The 23,890-nt window shown below is 43.8% G+C and overlaps 1 protein-coding gene across 2 annotated transcripts; it reads right to left on the bottom strand.

Annotated features, from left to right (window-relative positions):
- Positions 1-9,607: 9,607 nt before the first annotated feature.
- PSMA8 (proteasome 20S subunit alpha 8) lies at positions 9,608-23,097 on the bottom strand. Of its 2 annotated transcripts, XM_032799028.2 has the most exons (7): positions 22,925-23,097; positions 17,429-17,555; positions 15,022-15,146; positions 13,980-14,102; positions 12,523-12,642; positions 12,360-12,422; positions 9,610-10,125 (listed from the first exon to the last, which is right to left on the bottom strand). In XM_032799028.2, the coding sequence occupies exons 1-7, from the start codon at positions 23,024-23,026 to the stop codon at positions 10,036-10,038; spliced, it is 750 nt and encodes a 249-aa protein (XP_032654919.1). In that variant the 5' UTR covers positions 23,027-23,097; the 3' UTR covers positions 9,610-10,035. The 2 variants fall into 2 exon arrangements, with proteins under 2 accessions (XP_032654920.1, XP_032654919.1); XM_032799029.2 differs by lacking the exon at positions 12,523-12,642 and having other exon boundaries at positions 9,608-10,125.
- Between the last annotated feature and the right edge of the window lie 793 nt (positions 23,098-23,890).

Here is a 23,890-nt window from a genome sequence, read left to right as displayed (position 1 = left end):
TGGGCTATGCAAAAGTCCCAGAGATGGATGGCCTCCTGACAAAAGGGAGAGGACCATGTCCCTCCCTGGATGTTTATATAGCACATGGCCATTGTGTTGGCTGTAAACACTGAGACACCACGGCCTCACAGCTGCTGCTGGAACCCCTGGCCCACTAGGCGGACTGCTCTCATTTTTGGACATTGATGTGGAATGCCAGCTCCTGAGAAGACCAAAGGCCTTAACCTCGAAGGTGACTGAGGTGAGCACCCGAGCCGAGAGATGACGCGTCCATCGTCAGGGACAGTGAGGGCTGGGGCGGATGGAACGGCATCCCTGCCCACACCAGAGAGGGAGTTAGCCACCATTCTAGGGAGCCTAGGGTGCTCGAGAGAATGGTGACTATCATAACCATTGGGTCCCTGTCTGGGCGGTATGCCGAGTTGAGCCAAACTTGGAGAGGACGGAGGCAGAGCTTGGCATGTTTGGTTACAAACTTGCAGGCAGCCATGGGACCCAGGAGACCGAGACAAGTGCGAGCCGAGGTCGTTGGGAAAGTCTGCAGACCTCGGATGATTGTTGCCATCGCCTGAAACCGCGGCTGTGGTAAGCAGGATCCGGCTACGTCAGAATCCAGGATAGCCCCTAGGAAGTCTAACCTCTGCGTGGGAACCAGAGTGGATTTTTCTGTAGTGATCATCAGGCCTAGACATGTGAATAGGTCCTTGACGATGCCCACATGCTGAGTGATTTGTGTCTCGGAGTCTCCTCGGATAAGCCAATCGTCCAGATACGGAAAAACGCATATCTGACGTCGGCGGAGGTAGGCGGTGACTACGGCTATACACTTGGTCAATACCCATGGGGCTGTAGAAAGGCCAAACAGCAGGACCGTAAACTGGAAGTACTGACGGTTGGCTAGAAAGCAGAGGTATCTCCTGTGTGGAGAGAAGATGGCGATGTGAAAGTATGCATCCTTCATATCGAGGGCAGCATACGAGTCTCCAGGATCCAAGGACAAGATAATGGTTCCCAGGGATACCATGCGGAACTTCAACCTTATCATAAACTGGTTGAGTCCTCGCAGGTCTAGGATAGGTCCGTTCAAGTTGGGGATTAGGCAATAACGGGAGTAAAACCCCTTGCCCCTTTCGTCCATTGGCGTCTGCACCTCTTGTAAGAGGAATTGCTCGTGAGAGTGGTCCCTGAAGAGGGACAGGGTTGGAACAAATTGGAGGTGGTACCCATACTCCACCGTGCGTAGGACCCAGCAATCCGAAGTTAACTGGGACCACGCCAGGAGGAAATAGGAGTGGGATCCCAGCCTGTAACTGGTACGCCGCCCTTGGGTGCACCTTCAAAAGTTTGTCTTTGGTCCTGGTGGTGATTGCGAGGGACCTTGATCTTGGCCCTCTAGGGATCCTGATGGTCGTCTGTGACCACCTCGGCTGCACCGTCTGCCAAAGTCCTGTCTCTGGCTAGGCACAGAGTACGGCAGTGTGGCTGGGGACGGAAAGGCATTTGGTCGCCGGTGTATGCATGCCAGGAGAGCGCATTAGGACCCTGTTCTCCTTCAGGCTTTGCAGCCTGGGCTGTCTTTGCCGCGAAGAGGCCTTTACCATCAAATGATAAGTCCAGTCCTCCGGCTGGAGGTTTGAAACCTGAAGCCATGAGATGCGCCTCATGGCAACACCCGAGGCCAAAGTCCTGGCTGCTGAGTCTGCTGCATCCAACGAGGCCTGGAGGGAAGCTCTGGCCACCTTTTTCCCTTCCTCCAAGAGGGAAGTGAACTCTTGGCGGGAGTCTTGAGGGAGAAGCTCCATAAATTTACTCACCGCCACCCAGGTGTTATAATTATAGCGGCTAAGCAAGGCTTGGTGATTTGCCACCCAGAGCTGTAAGGCCCCTGCTGAGTACACCTTGTGGCCGAGTAGGTTCATTCGCCTAGCCCCCTTCGATTTCAGGGCTGGCGCCTGCTGGCCATGCCATTCCCTCTCCTTAACGGACTGAACGACTAGTGAGCAGGGAGGAGGACAGCCATACAAGTAGTCGTACCCCTTAGAGGGCACTATATATTTACGCTTGACTCCCCTGGCCGCAGGAGGGATTAGAGGCTGAGGGCTGCCATATAGTATCGGCATTTGCCTGGATGGTCCGAATAAACAGTTAGGACCGCTCTAGCGGGGCAACCGCCAATAGAATTCCACTACTGGATCCTCTGGCTCCGGGACCTCCTCCACCTTGAGGTCCATATTGAGTGCTACCCTCCTTAGGAGGTCATGATGGGCTCTCAGGTTGTTGGTGGGCACATCGGAATCGTGGTCCTGTGCATAAGAGCTGTCCTCATGGGACGACACTGATGCGTGTCTGGATGGCCATGGAGGTGCTGAAAAACCATGGGCAGAGTCTCTGACTCTGTCGGACCTTGCACAACTCGGCACTGGGGACCAGTACTGGGAGGCGTACCAGTACCTGAAATGAGATCCGGACCTGCGACCAGAGCTGTGCTGGGAGGTCGACCGAGATCTTAAGGCTTGATGTCAGGAGCAGCTATGGGAGTCACAGTGCCTGTAGCGGTGCCGGGAGCTGGAATGGTGCCAAGAGTAGCGGGTCGGCGAACAGGATACCGACCGGTGCGGTGAGTGTAACTGGTACTGAGGAGAACAGCACCTGGACTGCAAGTGGTGTCGGGAGCGCCAGTGGGACCTCGAGCGTCTGCGGGTCCGTGGTCATGAACGGTGCTGCTCTGCTGTGCCAATAGAGGATGATCGTATCAAGGGAGGCTTGCCAAGAGACTGTATTACCCGCACCGGCGGTGCCGGGGGTTCAGGCAGCATCGACTCTGTCATGGCAGTGAGATCCGTTGCCGTTGGAAATGTCTCTGGCATGGAGGGAACAGTAAGCTCAACCACAGTGCGTACCAGGGAGCTGTCAGGCACCGGATTCGACAGCCCTTGTGGGACCGGGATCGACGGTGCTGACGTCGTCGGTGCCTCGGCAGGTGTCAGTGCTGGGCGATCTGATGTAAACGAGCTCTCTGGCTGCGGTGCAGTTGGCACGGAAGCAGCAGGAGCAGGAAGCTCAACCACAGCGCGCGCCAAGGAGCTGTCAGGCACTGGATTCGACGGCCCTAGTGGGACCGGGATCAACGGTGCCGACATCGTCGGTGCCTCTGCAGGCATTGGTGCCGGGCGATCCAACTTAGACGAGCTCTCTGGCTGCGGTGCAGTTGGCACGGAAGCAGCAGGAGCAGGGAGCTCAACCACGGCGCGCGCTGGGGAGCTGTCAGGCACTGGCAGGAGGAGTCGTAGGCTTTTTTGACCTCGGAGAGAGGGAGCAGTGCCGAGTCGACTTCGGTGTCGGCGGCAGCCAGTGTCGAGAGGTCTTGGCGGTGCTGGTGGGGTCCGGTGCCAAGGAGGCGCTTCTGCCCGCCGATTGACCCGCGCTCGGTGCTGAAGGCGGAGGGGTAAGTGAAAGTCCTACTCCTTTTGTTCTCGGCTTAAAAGCCTTGCAAATGGGGTGCTTAGCTGTCAAGTGCGATTCCCTGAGGCACTTCAAATAGGAGTCGTGTGGATCTCCTGTCAGCATTGGCTTGTGGCAGGCCGAGCACGGTTTAAAACCCGGTAAGCCAGACATGGCTACTCCCCGAACCCCGCTAACTATTACTAAACTAACTATGCCAGTAAAGAAAAAAAGTATAACTATATAAATATATATATAAAAGGATTATAACTATAGAACTATATACACAAGAACTAAGAGTAGCTAGGGAAGTGGAGGTCAGCTAAGCTGCGCTCCACTGTTCCAACGACCGACACGGGCGGTAAGAAGGAACTGAAGGGTGGCTGGGTCGGCAGGGTATATATCCGGCACCATAGCAGCGCCACTCCAGGGGGCACCCAGCCGACCCACCGAGTGTTGCTAGGGTAAAAATCTTCCAACGAACGTGCACGCGGTGCGCGCACACCTAACTGGAATGGATATGAGCAAGCACTCGAAGAAGAACGCTGCTTTACCACATTATATCCAAATTCATGTTACATCCCGTCGAGTTATATTGGAGTAGATGTGTAGTTGCCTTTTTACTTACCCCATCTCCTGCATGTTTAGACTCACATGTCACACCTGCTGATTGAAGTGATTAAAATGAGGTTCTACAGTTGTTACCACTACAGAACCGACAAAGATAAAAGGGAATGAACTAGATTATATTTCCTCTAAGGTACCCTCAGTCATTATGCCTGTGCAAATGCTGTAAAAGCAATTGAGGAGTCATTGAGAGGACAATTTAAAAACAATAGTTGCAGAGGTGTAACCACAGGTGCTGGAACTGTGGGTGCTAACCATATACAGGGTTTACAGTTTGGTTCAATGGTTCTCAGCATCCCCACTATACAAATTGTTCCAGAACACCTAGGTGTAACTAAGGTCTTGATGCCACAACAATTGCCTGGGTTGACCTCCTTACAGGACTAATGTTCAAGACTAAAATTTGGCCTATTTTTGGTGAATGAGAAGAAAAGAATCCAGCTTGACTTTCAGATCCCAGGTTAAATTTACAGGGAAAAAAATGAAAATATTTTCCCATTTAAACTAAGCATATTTTATTATGGAAGTCAATAGGAGATAAGATTTAATTTTTCAGAGTGGAATGCCTCTTCTGTTTCTGCCTCAGTTTCCATTGCCTGTTTAATAGGGATAACAATACTTTACTACTGTGAGTAGTTCCATCACTGTGGTAAATTGAAGCTGATAAATGAAATTGTTGCAGGATTAGGGCCATAGTCCCAATTCTGTGAGTCACAGAATGCCAGGGATAGAAGGGCTCTCAGGAGGTCATCTAGTCCAACCCCCTGCTCAAAGCAGGACCAATCTCCAGACAGATTTTTGCCCCAGATCCCTAAATGGCCCCCTCAAGGATTGAATTTACAGCCCTGGGTTTAGCAGGCCAAAGCTCAAACCACTGAGCTATCACTCCCCCTAATGTTTATGCATATACATATACTCATCTTTAAGCAAATAATTAGTGCCATGGCAGTCATACATGTAAAGTTAACTGCAAAAATAGGTGATTGCAGAATCAAGGCCTACTATACAGAACAGTGAAATTGACCATATGTAAAGTGCTATCAAATGCACAATGTAAACAATTTATTAAAACTACAGCAAAATGCTGTTCATTGACCTCTGTCCTGGTGATGGTAGGTGTTTCTTTTAACTATAGCAGGTGCAATATTTTCAAACAGAAATGTGAGATTTTCATATTGAAACACTCATTTTTGTAAATATTGAGGATTTTTTTTATGCAAAATGTTGTAGAAATGAAAAGTATTACTTTAATCAGTGTATGGAACTCATGAATACAGCAAGTAGGCACTTGCCTGGAAAAGCTTCCATTAGCATCCACAGAATCTAAATTTTCATTAAAACAAACGCTAGTCTTGATGGATACAAAAACCATGCAAAATATGAACTGAGTGTAAAAAGATGTAGTACTATTTTCCTTACATGGAGATGGACAGCTCCACATTGACACTCATAGGTTTGCTAGCCTGCTGCAGGGTGAAAACTGACTACAGTCTTTGCAACTTTTACCATTTCTGTTCAGAGCTTTGAACAATTTCACTCTATTGCTGCTTGGAAAAGCTATGAACAACACAAGAGGTTGGCACTGGAGAGGAGTCATCTAAAAGAGAAGTTGAGCGAGGGAAAGAGTGGCAAAGACACTTCCATCACAGGAGCCAGGAGACTGGGAAGAGGTAAAGTAGTGTGAGACCTCCCACATCTCAATGGCGAAGTGATTCAGTGGTGGGATGGGAACAGAGAAGGAATTCTCTTCTCCCTTCCTGCAATGAGAGGGGTTGTGGGGCATAAATATTTATCAGTGACCTGACACCAGTTGGAGGTGGATACAAAAAGTAGACCACCAGGCTGTGTTCCTGGGTAACATCTACTTTGCCAGCAATTTAGGTGCACAATGGAGCAGGCTTGTCCCTTGGACGTTGCCTTTGTAACTTGGGGTCAACCCACCATTCTTTGGCCAGAAGGATTAATCCTCCATTAAATGTTTGGTAAACTTTCAAAGACCCATATCTGAATGGACCAGGGTGAGAGGTATATGTGAAGTAGGTAGACATGGATGGGTGAAGCTGAGAGATGAGTAAGAGAGAGAGTTTTTGGAAGGAGGAAAAGAATAAAAAGGAAGTAGAGAACACAATGAAGTGTGAGAAAGAGAAGTACCTGAAGATAGTGAAAGTAATGGAGGAAGTGACACTGACGACAATATGGCATGATTGGGGATTGGGGGGGAGGGAGTTTGAGAGACAGTGAGAGAACTCCGGAAGGGAAAAACAAAAGAGATTTAGGAAGTTACATTAAAAAAAAATTTGTGAAGAGTAACAATTGCATTATTCCATTACATTGCAAGGGGAATAGGGGACCAGTTTTTCACCTTGGCTAGTCATTTAATCCTTGGTTTATGGGTACTGAATAACTATTTCAGTTATAATAAACAAAAGTTTAATTAGCCAATCTCCATTGACCAAACTGAAAGAAATGCGAAAGTAATCCAGAATAGTAAGAAGTATGGAATCTGGATTCTTAAAATTATTTCCGTAATAATCTCAGGGGTTATAACGCTGGTAAGGAAATGATTTTAATTAAGATTTTTAATCTGACAGTAACCCTTTTAAAACAGAGTTACATTTTATAATTTTAATTGAACACAGAAATTCTTTGTCAGAGTGAGAAATTTTTAATACTTGCCTTAAAACTCAACTCAAATGAGGGAGGCTTGGGAGGGCTGCTGACAATTTTATTCATTCCCATAATTGCAACAATTGGAAATGTATTTGAGGAATCAATCTCACTAGTTAAATTAAAATTATATTCTCATGGAAAAAATTAAATCATCATGACTAGATTTATCAGCATTCCAAATGCATTAAAGTGGCAGCATAACTTCACACCAGAGATATTGAGCTCTTCAGGATGAATTGCCAAAAGAGACAGCAAGCAGAGCAGTAAAAGTCAGGAAGGAAAAGGAGATGCTATACAAACAGAGAAAAAAACTAGGACTATTTAGTCTGGAAAAGAGAAGAGTGAGGGAAGAGATTAAGCAATGAAGGTGTAGTTACAACCGTGAATGCAAATCATGTATTTACTGATTCAAATGGCCAATTGGATGCATAACTGGCTATTCATATACAACTTCAGTAATCACACTAGCATATTAGGTGTGCAGTTGTAGATGCATTTTTTGAAATTCATACATGATGTCACAAATCCCCCCACCTCACCTCTGTCTCCTCCTCTGTCCTCTTGTGCTAGCCGACCTTTTATATGGGTGGACTTTCTCTTCTGAGTATTCAGGCTTGTAAACATCAAACAGTATTTTAAATTTACACATTGTTGTGATTAATTTGAACAAGGGTGTTGTCAGGCTTAAAAAGAACCATAGTATTGTCAGTATGAGGCCTAAAACTTCCGGAAGCTTCATAAAGTGAGCATTGTAGTTTTAAGAAGCAAGCTTTGCAAAAAGAAACAGATTTGTGGTCAAGACGCTCTGCTATCAGTTACCACATTATAAGCTAACTCCTATAAAGTGAGATAAGGTGTACCCTCTCCCTGGGCCCAGCTTGTCTAACCCACATTGACCATATTTGGAATATTTAGCTATTACACAAACCACAGTTGAGACAATCGGCTATATGGATATAAGTTATCTCCTTGTGCATAGCTTATCAAATTAAAACAATAATTGGCTACAAGAAAATAAGTAAGCATGAATTATACCGCCAACTCTAATCACATTAAAGATTTGGCCTAACCTGATTGGTTGACCTGCTTCAAAACACAGCCTCAGATAAGAATGTGTAAAGCCTCAGGTGTGTGTGTGTGCGTGCACGTCTTGGTCTAGGATGTGGTTCCCTTTGACCATCTGACCCACACCCCCTAAACTGAGGAAACCTGAATCACACCGACTATCTGTTCTAGGCCAGTGCAAAGTGCGGTCAACTAACGGGTGACATATTCTTGGTAGGGTAAGATTTTAAAGTAAAATAGTCTGGTTGCATGCAGTATTGGGTTAGGGAGTAAAGAAGTCTGGGTTGCTTGAGCTGTTTTGATCACAAGTTGTACTGACACTATAATATTAAGAATGGTAGTGTCGGGCTAATCTGATCTTAGATTATATTAATGCTGCAGTATTAGAAATAGTAGTAAAAATTTTATACTAGTGTTGTTTAGTAGAAAGTTGTTAACTGATAGTATCTTTGTTTGTACTCGTGGTTATTAAGGGTAGGAATAGAATTTATAAGGTTAATAGTTAAATAATAATAACTTTGCATGTACTTGTGCCTGTCATCAGTGAAACCTGCCACTGTTAAGAATATGCTTTTATAAGTAGCTAATGTATAATATTACCTGTACTTGTGTTTGTTTACAATTTATATTAATCCTCATTCAATGCTGGTCATTAGTTTTTCTTTTCCTATTCTGTCTGTGTTGCATTTATAGCTGTAAGTCATTACAAGCCTGTCTTGAGGAAAATCAGTAGTTTTAATTTCTTTATATGGACACCACTTAACCTCATTACATCTGTGTTGGGAAGTCGTGATCACCCAGAGCCCCATTTGGGCCCTGATGTGTGTCCCCTTCTTCCTATATCTCCGCAACTGTCTTCATAAATATCAGAATAAAAGAACAGCCATAATACAACAGAACTTTACATTCATGTAAAATGTCTAAAAATATAAAAAGAATGCATGGTAAAAAGTATATTCTAAAGAGCTTGCTAGAGAGTATTTAGTTACCAATAATAATCATCAGGAGCTTGATTTCGTCATGAGGTAAGACGGCGGATATATCTCAGGGCAGCTTGCTCATACCAGCAGAAAGCCTCCCTGGAGGTATATCTGCACGTCTTGCTGCACCAGAGACCAAACCAGGTAATGCAGCCCCTAAAGTGGCCCAGTGAGGTGGCAAGGTCATGGGATCATGAGGATCTAACTGGTTGGGGTTAGAGTGCAGGAGAAGAATGGGAATAGAATTGTTGGAGTAAGACAGCGGAGTAAATAGAGAAACTGAGGGAGAGAGAGAGGGTAAAGGAGGGAAGAGAGGAAGAAAAATAATAATGGGTAAGGAGAGATAAGTTGGGCAACTAAAAGGTTACAGTGCTAGGAGAGCTTCAATTAAAAAAAAAAAAACTCCTGAGAAGGGCTGCAATATTTAACTGTGCGACAAATATATTCTCAGTGGAGTACTAACATAATAGGCTTTGTATGCAGTGTAGTTGTTGCCATATCAATCCCTGGATATCAGGCAGACAAGGTGGGTGTGGTAATATCTTTTATTGGACCAACTTCTGTTGGAGAACAGAAGTTGGTCCAATAAATGATAGACTTCATCAGTTAAGATTCTGAAAGTTTAATATAATAGAAATGCATTAAGAAAAATACCATTCACTATCCTGTACAATCCACTAATAGGAGAAAGGTGTTTCTATCATTCAAACAGTGACGCAACTCAATGTGTTGTGCCATCTACAATAGAGAAAGACTAGCAGTGCAACATGTTTTGGAAAACGCAACACAATAAATTAAACGGTCAAAACATAAATCAGAACTTTATTGAATTCTTAATTTGCATTCCATATGTAACAGTAGTAGTATGTAAACACAAACTTATCGAACTTGCAAAAAGTTACATAAGAAAAAATTGAACACTTGGAAACCTTTAATATCTTGTACAGAGATATGCCAATAGTTTGGTGATAATCTGCTTACAGGAAGTTTGACAATGCCTTTTAATGCTGAATATGTAAACAATAAATAAATGGAGGAATGGTAAGGTGCAAATACCTGCCTATTTGCACACCATAGTAAATACAAGCACATTAGGACTAGCACATTTGTAACTGTAACAGGTTTCAGAAAACTAGAGTATTTGATAATGAAAGAGAAGTTTATTCAGCAGCTGTAAATATTGTGGTCAGCTAGTATTTGTTAAAACTTTGGAAACATTTTAATAAGCAGCAATCAGCATTTATCCTGGGATTTAAATACTTTTCTTCTTTTTCTTTTCAGATTCTTCTTTTTCCTTCTCTATTTCTGCAACTTGTGATTCAATATCCTTTGCACTAAAAATCTGAAATGGAACATAGGACAAAGAATTGTATAAAGTGTAACTAATACGGATTCCATCTGCACTTTTTAAATCCATGGATTCAATTACATTTCACAGCTCCAAAATGTACTCCTGAAGTGTTGAAAAAAAATGTTTCAAAAGCTCCCATCTAAGACACAAATTGACAGAACCAAACTTGTGTGAATTCTTTGAAGTCAAGACCTGTGTTTATACAGATCTGCATTTATAAACCTGGCAGGTTAAGAGACTGCCAGGGATGATTATTTTTCTTATAAGTAAATTCACAGGTCAGATATTGTGAGATAGCTGTACAGTGAGCTACTCCACTAACAACTTTAACTTCAACAGCAGAAGGTAATTTAGCGTCTATACTGGCACGAACCTAGGCTGCTTCAATACAGACTGGCAATTCTGTCAAATTATGTGTGAGGGTTTCATTTTATTTGGCTGTCCACTAGCAATTTACATGAGTTTTGTGGACACTCATTCAGACCTCCAGCAAGAACCAAATCCTAACAGGCTCTTACCAGAAATGAAAAGCAAATGGTTTATCTAATAACCCCCTTAGTTCTTTATAAATATGTTGTTACCCAAACCTTCAGATTGGTTACAAGTGTTAGAAATCCATATAACATACGTGAAAGAAAATAGTGAATATAAGAATTAAAGCCATGTTTATGAACTTGGGGGTGGAGACGGGGGAATGTCTATGCGAAGGTGATGTTTTCCCATGCTCTACCACCCTGATAACAGAAGGAAGAATACTAAGGGCCACTTTTATCTATGACAGAGATGGCCAAACTTACTAATCCTCCTAGCCACATGACAATCTTCAGAAGTTCAAGAGCCAGGGCGCAACTGCCGGGGCTCAGGGCTTCAGTCCTGTCCGAGGCACCTGATGGGGTGTCGGGCTTCAGCCTTGTTCCTGCTGAAGCCTCAAGCCCTAGCAGGTGCACTTCACAGGGCTGAAGCCCTGAGACCCCCAAACTAGGGAAAAACCCATTCCCCCATCACCCATAGGTAGAGAATGGGAGGACCTGGGGGGCTCCGTGAGCCGCACTTTAACTGTAAAAGAGTAGCACATGGCTCATGAGCCACAGAGTGGCCGCCCCGGTCTATGAAGTACATGCCCTACTCTTTCAAAGGGTTAGGCAGTGTCCTCATTTCCCCTGCATTCCTGGAAGTAAATGTCCTGGGGAGCTCCTGCTGAGTTGATGCACCTTCACATCCCCTCCACCTCTCCAGGGCTTCATAGCAATAAATCTGTCCTAACAGGGTGTCTTTCTTATCACTCTATCTTTGATAAAGCACATATGTAATTTTGGCTAAACTTCTAGCCAGCTATCTTCTATCAACAATTCATTTTCGATTCCCCCTCAGCACACAGAATTCACAATAGCAATGTACGGACATAAAGGTTTACTGAACTTGAGTCTACAGGATGTGGGTATTACTGCAGGAAATGGTGACACATTGCTAAGGGTTTAATGATGAATGCAGTTTGTAGAAGATGCGTTTATTTCAAGAGTGGATACACCACCATTTATCTTTAAGAGTCAAAATCTTTTGACTATATTGCCAAGAATGTATTCTAGAGCTGGCCTTCTTTCATTTGGGACTGAGGACTAAACATCATATCTTACCAAAATTCCAGACAACTCAGTTAAAATTGCTTAAAGAGATTACGTACACATATCTATTATGGGGTTAATGTATGCAGAAGAATGGAGTTGTTTATTCCAAAAGAAGGGAAATACTCTATGGAAATCTTATTTTTTAATTGTCATGCCTGGAGTCTGTCTTTGCCACTGTAATAGCAGCTACAAAAAGAAGACACAAAATGTTTGCCAGAAATATTAAATTGCAAAAATGCTTCTTTAGAACTGTACAATATCAAAATTTACTGAGTCTCGCCATGTAAACTACGTGAAAATGTCTCCCACCCACAATACAGAAAAGTATGTTTCGATATGCTTTTCCAGAACTGTTTCCTGCACTGAATGTTCCCAACCCATCTTCTTACAGTACAATATAAATTATCAGCAGTTACTATATAGCTCACGGCATCATCAATCTAGAGAGACACAACAGAAGTCACACAATTTGGTTTTACCAGATGTTAGGGACACTTTATACATTCAGTTGAAATGCACACATGTAAACTGGTATAATTTTTGTCAAAAGATTCTGCACAGGAATTATCGTTTTATTCCTATGTAATCAACACCTCATACCTGCAGTGGTTGGTTTCTCCTTATTATTGCAAGTTCAATGTTTTTTCCACCAGATTGCACAACCTGGTATACAACAAAAACATCATTACAAGTACGTTTCAAAATGAAGAAAAACAAGCTTTTCTGAAAGCATTTATTGTATGCAGTCTACTGGATTACATACTTCTAGCAAAGCTCTTATTGCTAATTTGATAGCTTCCTTGTCAGTTGCTATAGCTTCTTCTCTGTAATTCTTCTCCAAAAATTCACGCACAGTTTTAGCATTGCGACCAATTACATTTGCCTGTAGAAGACACACAGTTATGTATCTCACCACGATGTACATTAATTTGTTTTATCTAATCAAACCCGTTTGGTCTGCACACATTTCTCAGACGATACTGATTTGGCAATCACCCACTACCATTATGTAACATGTGATTTGGGTTTTGCAATATTGGCAGCAAAAACTTTATTTCACTGTTTCCATGTGGAACAGTGCAACATTTTCAAGATGTCCAGGCCTTTACATTTTTAAGGAAAGATGACAAAAGAGCATAATAAACCTTGTTAATTTGAAGCACTTTGAAAACATCATTAGTGGTCCTAGGTCTTATAACACATGAGGACATGAAAATATTAGAACAGTGGTTCTCAAGCTTTTTCACACCAGAACCACCTTTTCCGTAAATTGACCACACTAGGACTTCCTTGCTGTAACAGGGTGGTCTCCCCATTTAAGGGCCTGGGGCCAGCAGTCCTGTGCAATTATCAGACCCAGCTGAGAAGGGGCCAGGTAATGCCTAAAAATGGAAATAGAAGGCTTGAAAAAATAGTAACAAGCTGTTTTTGAGCAATAAGAGAAATAAAATTTAAAATAAGGTAGTTTTTAATGACCTGTAACTCATAAGGTTGGACCCACTGTCTTTAAATCTCTCTCCTATGTTTTCTTTTGCTCTCATAGTAGATATGGTAATTTTCAGGCCATGCTTCCATTTTTCCATGGGAAAGTTTAAAAGGAGAGGGGGGCTTTGAAATAGGGCTTTATAATGGAATCTGATTTCAACATTCACTATGGAGAGGTTATCTCCTCATAATCGGTGACAGCGTACACGCAATCACCATGCAACATGTTTGCTGTTGTAAATATTTCAAATCTATTATCTTTTTTTGCTGTGGGTTCGCTAATTCTTTAACTGTAAGGCTAAGGCTATATCTATACAGCAATTCAACACCCACAACTAACCCAGTTCATCTGCCTGGGGGTTGTAAAATTGCTGTGCAGATATTTGGGCTTAGGATGGAGCCCAAGCTCTGGGACCCTGGTTGGAGGGAGGAGCCCAGAGTTCAGGCTCCAGCCTGAGCCCAAACACGTATGCAGCAATTTGTAGCCCTGCAACACAAGTCAGCTGACCTGGACCAACCATGGCTGGGCCACAGGTCTTTTATTCAAGTGTAAATGTACCCTAAAGTAGCTTTGGTGCTCAAACAACTGTAACTAGCCTGCTGAAAGCATGGAACAGATTCTTTGGTTATGTGACTCCGTAGTACAAAATGCAATGTCAGACTTCATTGGGACACACTGCCTATGCAAATATTTGCACTAAGATAATACAATTTATGAATTAAGTTGGAGCTTACCTTCCAAGAATGATATGTACCAGATGGGTCTGTCTGATACAATCTGGGACTACCATCATCATCAAAGCCCACAATCAAGGCAGAAATACCAAAAGGTCTACGTCCATTGCTCTGTGTATAGCGCTATGAACAAGATGTACAGTTTTCACATTTTCACCTTCATGGAATGTTATCTGTCTAGTACACATGAAACAGCATAAAACTGAAAAGGCTCTACTCAGCAATTTGACCTATAACTGATTATTATTAACATACTATTGGGAGAATGCAATTCCTAAATATTCTGGGATTAAATTCTACTCTGTGCTATACTTATACAACCTTAGCGAAGTTATACAAGAGTAACTGACAGCAGAATGTGGCTTTTAGTGAGAGATAAAGTACATTATAAAATATTCACAACTAGGTCTAACCTAATTGTAGGAATTTAAAAATAAACATATTGCTTAAATATTTTTTTTACATATGAAGCTATTGCAAACAGGGTGCAGGATACTGTTATTAGCAGATTTCAACAAACATCTCCCCATAGATTTATGATCGATTAGACTATTCCTAACTGTTCCACTAATATGAAGAAAGAAAGGGCATTTTGAGATAAAGGATCTGCATCTATGTGTTACCTTAAATTCAGCCCTTCATACTATCTAGTACTGATCTGAAAAAAGCTTTTTAAAATTTGTTTAATCTATTTTTGGTTATACAATAATATATTTTCATTTCCAAATAAGATAGGAAATGCATGAAAGGGACTACACCACATGAGAGTGGAGCAGGAGCGATATTTGCAGGTGGTCTGTCAAACAGAAAAGCTAATAATGGAAACTATTTCCTTCTGGAAAATACTAGTATTTCTTTTAAACGCTATATAAATTCTTAAAAGTCCAGTGACAGAAAATGTAACCAGGCTCCCATTTTTACTGGCAATCTGACACCTGGCTTCTATTTCTACTGCTGTGAAATAGAAGCAGCTTGGTTGCTTTTAAATAGTGTTATCTAAAGGCCCTTATAGAAAACTAACAACACTAAGTAAGATACTTACTTGCTTTAAAGATGCTATATAGCGTGTTATATATTCTACTGTGACTGGATCCTCAACAGTAAGTTTATGGCTTTGACACTCCACACGGGCTCTGTTAATTATTATTCTAGCATCAGCAGTCAGACCTACATAATCATAATTATCAAATACGTTACAACAAAGTGAATATTCATTCTTCATCAAACAATACACGTATCATTTATGAAGAAATGTGCTATTAAAATAAAGTATTTTCTTTAGTATCAAAAAACAATTTGCTCAAAACCTGACTAACAGAGACAGAAATACAGGATACAAATAGAACACAAGTTGTTCTAAGAAAATAGTGTTTATAATAAACATTTTTGTAAGAAATGCACATTTCAGAACATGTAAATTTTTCAGATTAAGGAATACGGATTTACTGAGCACTTGCATTAGCTGCAAAAACAAATCACTGCGCCTTAAAGGATATCAACAACTTGAAGTTTAGTACATTTAAAAAGTGAGTTAAAAAGTAGTTTCTGGTACTACACCTGCCATGAGCCTCTTTCCAAGTTGTGTGTTTTTACAAACATTACTTTTTTCCCCTCCCTCTTGCTTTGTGAAAGTTATTTTCCTCTGTCTGAGTCTGACTACAGAAGGGAAACTGACCATTCACAAAGTATGGTCAATTGCACAAAAGCAAACAAACTGAGAAGGAAAGAAAAAAAATAAAGATGAAAAAACACTGTTCTCTACTTTGTTTAGTTATAATAATCTTCCATGTTGCCTGTAACAGTAGTATGCAAGATATTTTGAGACAGAATCATAGAATATCGAGGTTGGAAGGGACCTCAGGAGGTCATCTAGTCCAACCTCCTGCTTAAAGCAGGACCACACCCCAGACAGATTTTTACCCCTATTTCCTAAATAGCCCCCTTAAGGGTTGAACTCACAACCCTGGGTTTAGCAAGCCAATGTTCAAACCACTGAGCTATCCCTCCCCCAGGCTTGATTTAAGTTGACTGTGCATCTTTAAATTGTCAAGTGACAACCAAAAACTTATTTGTTACACCTCTTTCTAGAATAACATACAACCTTATGTGCTCTTCAAACTGTCTTTTCACTCTAATCTCTCAGACCTCAATCCTGCAAACAGTCAATGAGGGTACTTGTGTGCTTAATATTAAACACATGCACAAGTGTTACAAGATCTAATTATACTACACTTCTTTTCTCGTACAAAAAATGGTGCAGCAAGATGGACACTAAAGAGCTGTTGAGGCAAATGGACATCTTAGGAAGTTCTTGCTGAAAACCCTAGCAGTTTTATTAATTTATCCCTTTTTACAACAGTAAGAGCTAGAGTGGGTAAATGACTAATTATGCTCTCTCTCTGTGTGTATGTACACGCATGCCCGTGCATGTGTTTTGAACATTTAAGGACTCCTAGCTAACCCTTTCCCTTTCCTTCTATTCTGCAGGTAGGAGTCTCACCCCTGTTCAGATAGATTCATACATAATTAGCAGAGGCACTCAGGCCTAGCAGAAGCAGGCTGTAGAAGCTACAGTAGCCCTAAAATAAACAAGGGAAGGGAGAGCTGAAAGGAGCACCACCACAGCCCCAAAAGAGGAGTTCTAGGGGTCTCTTTATGGTCCCCTCTCTTCTCCTCTCTCTCTGCAAGCAGTAATAAGGAGAGAATGGGAAACTGCAACCACGTAAACAAACCGCTGAGTTCTTCTTCCCCCAACCTTTTCTTAAGGGAATGTTTATCTAAATGCCCCCCAAGCTACTCCTTGGTGAGGTGGGGGAGCGCAGCAGGTGTTCACAAGTGCTCCTTCCCCCCCCCCACAGTTGCCTAGGAGGGTATTTCTCTTCCTACCCTCAGAAAGTGATTCCAGGGGCAGACACAGTGAAGAAGAATGGGATAGGTGTGCTTTTCCAGTCCCATAATGTCTTTCCCACATTTGTGGTTTTTTCTCCAATGCTACCCCAATTTCTTTTTCTGGGGATGGAGTCACAGGCATAGTGTTTTCTTCTCTCTTGGTCTGTTTAAGGCTATTGCAGCCCGTCTACAGGCAGCTTGCTGCTCCAACTGGCCCTATCACTGCTAATGATCTGCATATCTACCTGAGCAAGAGGGAAAAAAAGGAAAGGGTCAATCAAAAGCCCCTAAACGTTCAGAATTTTCTAAAAGACTAAATTATTTCCCGCCAGCCACAGAAAAATAACAACAACAAAAAAACCCCCTCCATTAGGCAGTGATTTCTGGTCACTACATTCAAACTCATGATGTAAAAGCAAAAGCCTTACCAGTCTCCCGAACTATCCTGACCATCTCAGTAATATTTTTTCTTAAATCCAGGAACAGGTCTTTAAAGGCCTCTTGCACAACATATATCTGCAATAAGATGCTCCACAGAGCAATAACTCTATAACCAATACCTGCAAAAGCCATGCAGACATGATCATCAAGTGCACAAATCTTTCTCACGGTTCTTTCTTCCTGAAGTTTGGCAACAGACTTTCTCTCTACCCCCAATACAACTATGTCCAGCCCTCGAATTCCAACCTGTTAAGACATCATAAAAAAAATAATTAAATTTTTAGAAACAGAAATGTTTTCCATCATTAACAATATAATGAAGATATTATGGTACTTAGGGTAAGAATGACCCTTTACATTTAAGCCCTCAAACTATGATAATGAAATTATGTATATGCCGAATTCTTTGCCGAATAAGAGCCTTGGACTGTTACAGTATCCACGATGATGGTACTCAATAAGTAATAAACAATAATATTTGACCCTCTGTTAGAAATGAAAGTGGTAGGGTGCGTATGCTGCCATACTGAGAAATTGTGGATGTCTCATTTATTACGTGTATTGCAGTAGCACCTAGGAGTCCCCGTCACAGACTAGCATCTCACTGTAGCAGGTGCTGTACAATCCTAGAACAAAAAGACAATCACCGCCTGAAGAATTTACAATCTAAGTATAAAACAAGTTACAAGAGGTGAATACAGTCAGATAGATAGAGGAGCAGAAGGAACCAATGTGGTAATATTGGGCAGCATGATAGCCTGTGGTATCAGCATGCCAGCTGCCTAACTGATGTCAAGATATTTTTTGTAGGTATCATGGCAAAGGAGAATTTTAAGGAGGGGTTTTTAAAAAGAATAAAGATGTACTTTGTGGATGTTTACAGGAAGCTCCAACCATGAGTAAGAGGCAGAATGGGAGAGATGGGCAACAAAGGCTGATATTATTCTAATAGCGGAGACAATTTTCAACATCTCAATAGAGTATGAGAACTTTATTTCTATCTTTCTTTTATTTATTACTTGGTATTTTCTCCCCATTCTAATCAGAACTTATTCCTTGGACGACTGAATCACTGTCAGACTTCAAAGTGCTCTAAATACTCCTGAGGGCATTCCGCACCAAAAAATTAAAAATTCTGCGTGTAATATTTTAAAATTCTGAGAGTTTTATTTGTCAATAAATAAATGTAGAGGCTCCAGCACAGCAGTGGGGAACACAGGCCACTGACTGCATGAAGGTGAGAGATCACCCTGCAGCCCCAACACTCCCCACCCCTGGGACAGAGACTCAGTGGTGAGGCTGCACTCAAACCTGACAGAGCACAAGGCCTGGGCCTGCCCCAGAAATACCCCAGGGTCCTGTCCCTTTGCGCCAGGTGCAGGGCAGGCAGGCTCAACCAGGCAGGATCCAGTGTGGGGATCTAGGTGTGGGGGATTTGGATGCACAGAGGTTCGTTGGGGTGGTTCCAGGTGCAGGGGCAATGGGACTCTGCAGGGGCTTCCTGGTGAAAGTGATTGGGGCTCAGCAGAGGAGTCTGGGTGTGGGTGTCTCAGCAGGGGAGTCCTGGTGCTGCGGGAGTGGGGCGTGGTGGGGTGGGGCCTGGGTGCAGCTAGTTGGGGGTCGGTAGGGAGAGGGTCTGAGTGCAGCTAGTTGAGGGTTGGTGGGGTAAAGGTCTGGACGTGGGGGCTCAGGGAGGTGAGACTCCTCAGAGTGGGAGGTTGAGAGCAGGGAGCTCAGTGGGGCAGTGGTCTGGGTGCAGGGATGCAGGTCCAGAGGCAGGGGGTCTCGGTGCAGGGGGCTCCAGATGCAGGGGTTGATGTTCAATGGGATGGGGCTCAGGTGTGGAGGGCTAGGGAGGTTCTGGGTGTACAGGGTGAGGCTTGGTGGGGGTGTCTGGGTATGGAAGATCCGGAGAGGGCTTTGGAGCGGAGCCCGGAGCTGGAGCGTGGAGCAGCTCCAGAGCAGCAGAGCTGCAGGTTTTTGCCTGGAGCTGAAGCAGAGCCGGAACACAGCTCTGAAGTCCTGGGTCCGGATGAATGGGGCCTGGGCGGATGGGGGAGCAGCTCCCTGTACAGTGATCCCTCCACCCACAGCTGAGGAGCAATGGGGGCAGGAAGCAGGGGAGGATGCTGAACTTCCTGCAGCTGGGAGAGGCTTCTGTGGGTGGGTCTGACACAGCTCCAGCCACTTCTTGCAGGGGAAGAGGAAATCCCGTTCTCTACTGCTTCCAGCCCGGCCGGGACTAGCAGATGATCCCAGCTCAGGGTAGGAGCCATTAGCTGGGGTGTCTGCAGCCCTGTGGTGATTTACTGCTCCGCTGGCTGCTCCGGGTGCCTGAAATGATGTATCCGAGCAGCTAGGGAGTGGTGTGTGACCATTCTTGCGGCTTCCCTTTGCTTCCCTGTCAGAAAACCACTTTTCTGCAGGAAAGCAAACCTATTTGCGGGGAAATTAATTCTGTACATGCGCAGTGGTGCAGAATTCCCTCAGGAGTATCTAAAGGTGGAAATGAATTGACGATAGAGTGAGGTGTGCAGAGGAACAGAGTTTAGGAACAGCTAGGTCCCAGGATAGAATCAGAGAGCTCAGAGACATCCACTCCTCCAAGGCAGAGCTTCCAAAAAGCCATACCACTACCTTGGCAGGGAGGACAAACAAACAAACAGAAGGAATACTCTCTCCTTTCTTTTTTTGGAGGAGGTGGGGTGGCAAAAGGCAAGCAGAAATCATGGAGATGCCTCAATCCCAGAAGGAAGCTCCCGTCTCCCATTGCACCCAAGAAAAGCACCTCAGAGTGCAAAGTACCCCAAACCTCACGTCCTTTACATTACACAACTTACTAACTAGTGACAAGCATTCCAATCTCATCCTCCTATCACCTTCCCAAAACTAAACCTTTACTCCATTCTAACCAATAACAAGCTTCCCCTGACATTTTGTGTCACCCTTAGACACAAATATAGCTCAACTTCACATGAGGTAAAAGGTCACAATATCAAATGTAGGAAGCATTACACAAATATGAAGATATAAGATGGAGTTTTAGAATGTTTAGGAAAGATATACCCAGTGGTCTCATACCTTCACTGCATCTTAAAAATAACCACTGTAAAAATGCTTATCCTTTAAAAAGTGACAGTATGTCCATCAATTCTATTTGTTGCAGCTTCCCAAGACATTTTAATTAGTCCGGGAGTTTTCTATAGATGATTTCTTATGACATTTCCATCTTCTCTACATTACACCTTTTATTCTTGATTTTAAGGTCCCAGTCCTGCAAATTGTTCTATGCAAGCAGACCCCTGCATCCATATCAGTGAGGTCTACTTGTGCACAACTTCTTGCAGGATTAAGGACTTTGTGTGTGTGTGCGCGCGCACGCACACATGCAATTTTCTAAATGTTGGGAGATAAAAAAGGATTCTATTTTGCTATAGATGGTTGGATCACAAAAAGGTTTTCCCCTACAAATCTAAAAAATTATTGAAGTGCAGTTATGGTAAAAAAAATGATTACATTAAAGGTCATCTTCTTCAGTTATATCTATTTACATTATTTATAAAAATTACTACTTTTTTTTTTTTTTTTTTTAACTCCTGCTAGTATAGCTGAGTCACTATACGTGTGCAAGTAACCTGGGAATGATCCCGCCTTGCCATCCACATCAACAAAATTACTTATCAAGCTCTAATTGTAGAATTTTTATACTGATGATAATATGATATCCAGAAAAAACCCAACTTAACTTTCAGAGTAAACTTCCAGAGCTAGCAATAAGAAAAATAATTGTTATACTTGTAAGCTGAGCTAATACTAGATGGAAGTGCATGAGAGACAGACAATTACAGAATGTCACAATGGTAGTTTTACAGAATAACTGTTCAGAGTAGAACCATACTTTAAATTTTCTTATAGAACGGATCTAAACATGGGGTTAGCAGAAAAAAATTTCAGTTTCTTTAAACAAAGTACACACTAAAATCAGCCCACTTATTTTTTTCCACGTTTTTTAACTAACTTTTTTTGTACAGCGGTTAAAATTTGTAACATGTGGTTCTATAACGTAGCCTTATTACACCTTAATACATACAGGCAACCTGAAAACTACAAGTTCTAACATGCAATTTTCTATCTTGACGCAAGTGGCAACAGGTCAGATTGTATGTCGTGAAGGTCTATTTGGGAGTATGCCATAGGATGGCTGTCTCTTTTAGAGCTGACTTCTCTGTGGACCTTTCTGCATGACCACATCTAGCCCTGTAAGGCGTGGTCAGGGGGAGGGGAATCGATCTAAGATAAGCAACTTCAGCTATGAGAATAGCGTAGCTGAAGTCGACATATCTTAGATCAACTTAGATTGACTTACTTTGTATCCTCGCAATGCGGGATCAACGGCTGCCGCTCCCCCGTCAACTCTGCTTCCACCTCTTGCCCTAGTGGGGCTCCGGAGTCGATGGGGAGCACATTTGGGGAATCGATGTATTGCATCTAGACAAGACACGATACATCGATCCCCAATAGATCAATCACTACCCGCCGATCCGGCAGGTAGTGTAGACATACTCTAAGTGTGTAAGCAGTTCCTTCTAGGCAATCATGAACTAGGCAAGGAGTTACCTATTCTGTGAGTGAGATACCTGAATCAACATTTTCTTGTCATTACCTAAGCCTGCATCTCCTGTATGTCTATATGCTCAATACCACAACACAGATCAAGCTAGAGGATAGTGTGCTACAACCAATCAACCCTGCAGACCACACCTTTGCATATTACAGACAACCCAGCTGTCTGCTCTGTTTTATGAATATTTGGAATGCCACTTGGGCTCCTGACAAATTGCTTACATGGGTCCCACAGCTAGGCAGTTTGGGCATCTCCTAGTTTACTACACCTGTAGAGGCACTTTCCTTCATTTTTAGTGGGGGTCGGTGCTGTGAAGTTACTGGCTTCTATTAAAAAGCTCTCTCTTTCTGTAGCAAACCAACCAGGGCTGGTATCATGAGCTCTGGAGAAAATTTGATGGAGAGAGACCTTTGTTGCTTGTTTTTTAAATGGCACAAGACTCCTGTTGGTAAATGTAACTTTGAAACACACCAAAACAATATTCCCCATTCCAAGCAGAGATGGTGAGACTCAATACCCAAAACCAGGAGGGAGACTCCAGCTCCTTTCTCGTCAGGGTTTGGGGCAGTCTCTTGCTACGTACTTGGGGCAGTCGGTCACACCACTGTGTGTGTTGTGTCGTTCCAATGGGCATACACAACCATAACTCTCCTCTCTGACAAGGGAGACTCTCTCTAGCGCAGTCCCACCCCAGGGGGGAAGTCTCTCCCTCTGTTGGCCCCTGGAAGAGTCTCCTCTATCCCAGCCCCCATGAGGGAGTGTCTCCGTATCCCAGCCCCGCATGGAGGAGTCTCTCTGGGGCAGGAGAGTCTCTCTTTCCTCCAGCCCCTCCCTATCACACTCCGAAGAGATGGGGAGCCTTTTTTCCTTCCGCACCCTCCCTCCCTCTGGGGGCCGGTCAGTGCCAGGGGCTGTCTCTTCCCTGCTGGAAGGCGCAGGGGAGGCAGGGCGGGCGCTGCCGGGGGGAACCGGCTGCACAGGGCGCACTCACAGCCGTGGAGCCCTTCTTCACGGCCTCCTGGGCGTACTCCACTTGGAAGAGGTGCCCGTCCGGGGAGAACACGGTAATGGCGCGATCATAGCGGGCAGCCATACTCCTCCTGCGGCGCGCTGGGGACGCCGCGGCTCCGGCTCCAGCTCCAGCTCCGCGCACCTGCTGCCGCGGTCGAGAGACCCCTCCCTGCCTACCGGGTTGGTTGGCTGCTGTTTCGGGGCCGGCCAGCAGGCGGCTGCCTAGGGAGCGCGCCAGCCGCCGGGAAAGCTCTGCTCAGAGCTCTCCTCTCCTAGAGGCCTGGATCGCTAAGAGCCCGCAGGCATTCGGGGCTGCAGAAACCAGCCTAGCAAACACTGCGGGGGAGACTGGAAACGAGTGTCGCCTCGTTACAAGTGGGACAAAAGCTGCTGGGGAGCTAGAGGCTGCAGGCTTGTTGGAGTGCAGCTGGCCCCAGGAGATCAGAGAGACAGGGAGCAGCTTTGATTAGTCACCCCAGGAGAAGCCCTGGGCAGCCTGAAGGCTTGGCTTGCTCTCCAGCCAGAGGGCCAATGCTGAAAGCTGTCACCTCACCAAGTTTGGCTCCTCATTAGAGTGATATTCAGCAGCTGTTCTGTTCCTTTTTAACTCTAGAGTCCTCCTCCCCCTTAAAAAAAGTGTATTCATCTGTAATCCCATGGAGTTATGAAATGTCTTTCCAGCTCCTCAGCGCAGTGCTCCTGTCAGGAGCTTTCCCATATGCACAAGTACCATATACAAGCAAACATCTCCTCCCGCCATTCCCAAAACGTACTGGCACTACCCCAGTCCTCCAGCTGGAACTGCAGTATCAGAGCCCCATGCCCACCGGGAGCCTTGTTTTTCCAGTTGTAGGATTGAGGCTAATATTTGCTTTAATGCTTTGATAGTGTTACTTGAAAATCTGCAAACAAGGACACCAGACTGCAATTTAGGAGACCTTGGTTC

The sequence above is a fragment of the Chelonoidis abingdonii genome, chromosome 2, assembly GCF_003597395.2.
Source record: "Chelonoidis abingdonii isolate Lonesome George chromosome 2, CheloAbing_2.0, whole genome shotgun sequence".
NCBI lineage: Eukaryota > Metazoa > Chordata > Testudines > Testudinidae > Chelonoidis > Chelonoidis abingdonii.
This window is presented reverse-complemented; position numbering and strand designations above follow the sequence as displayed.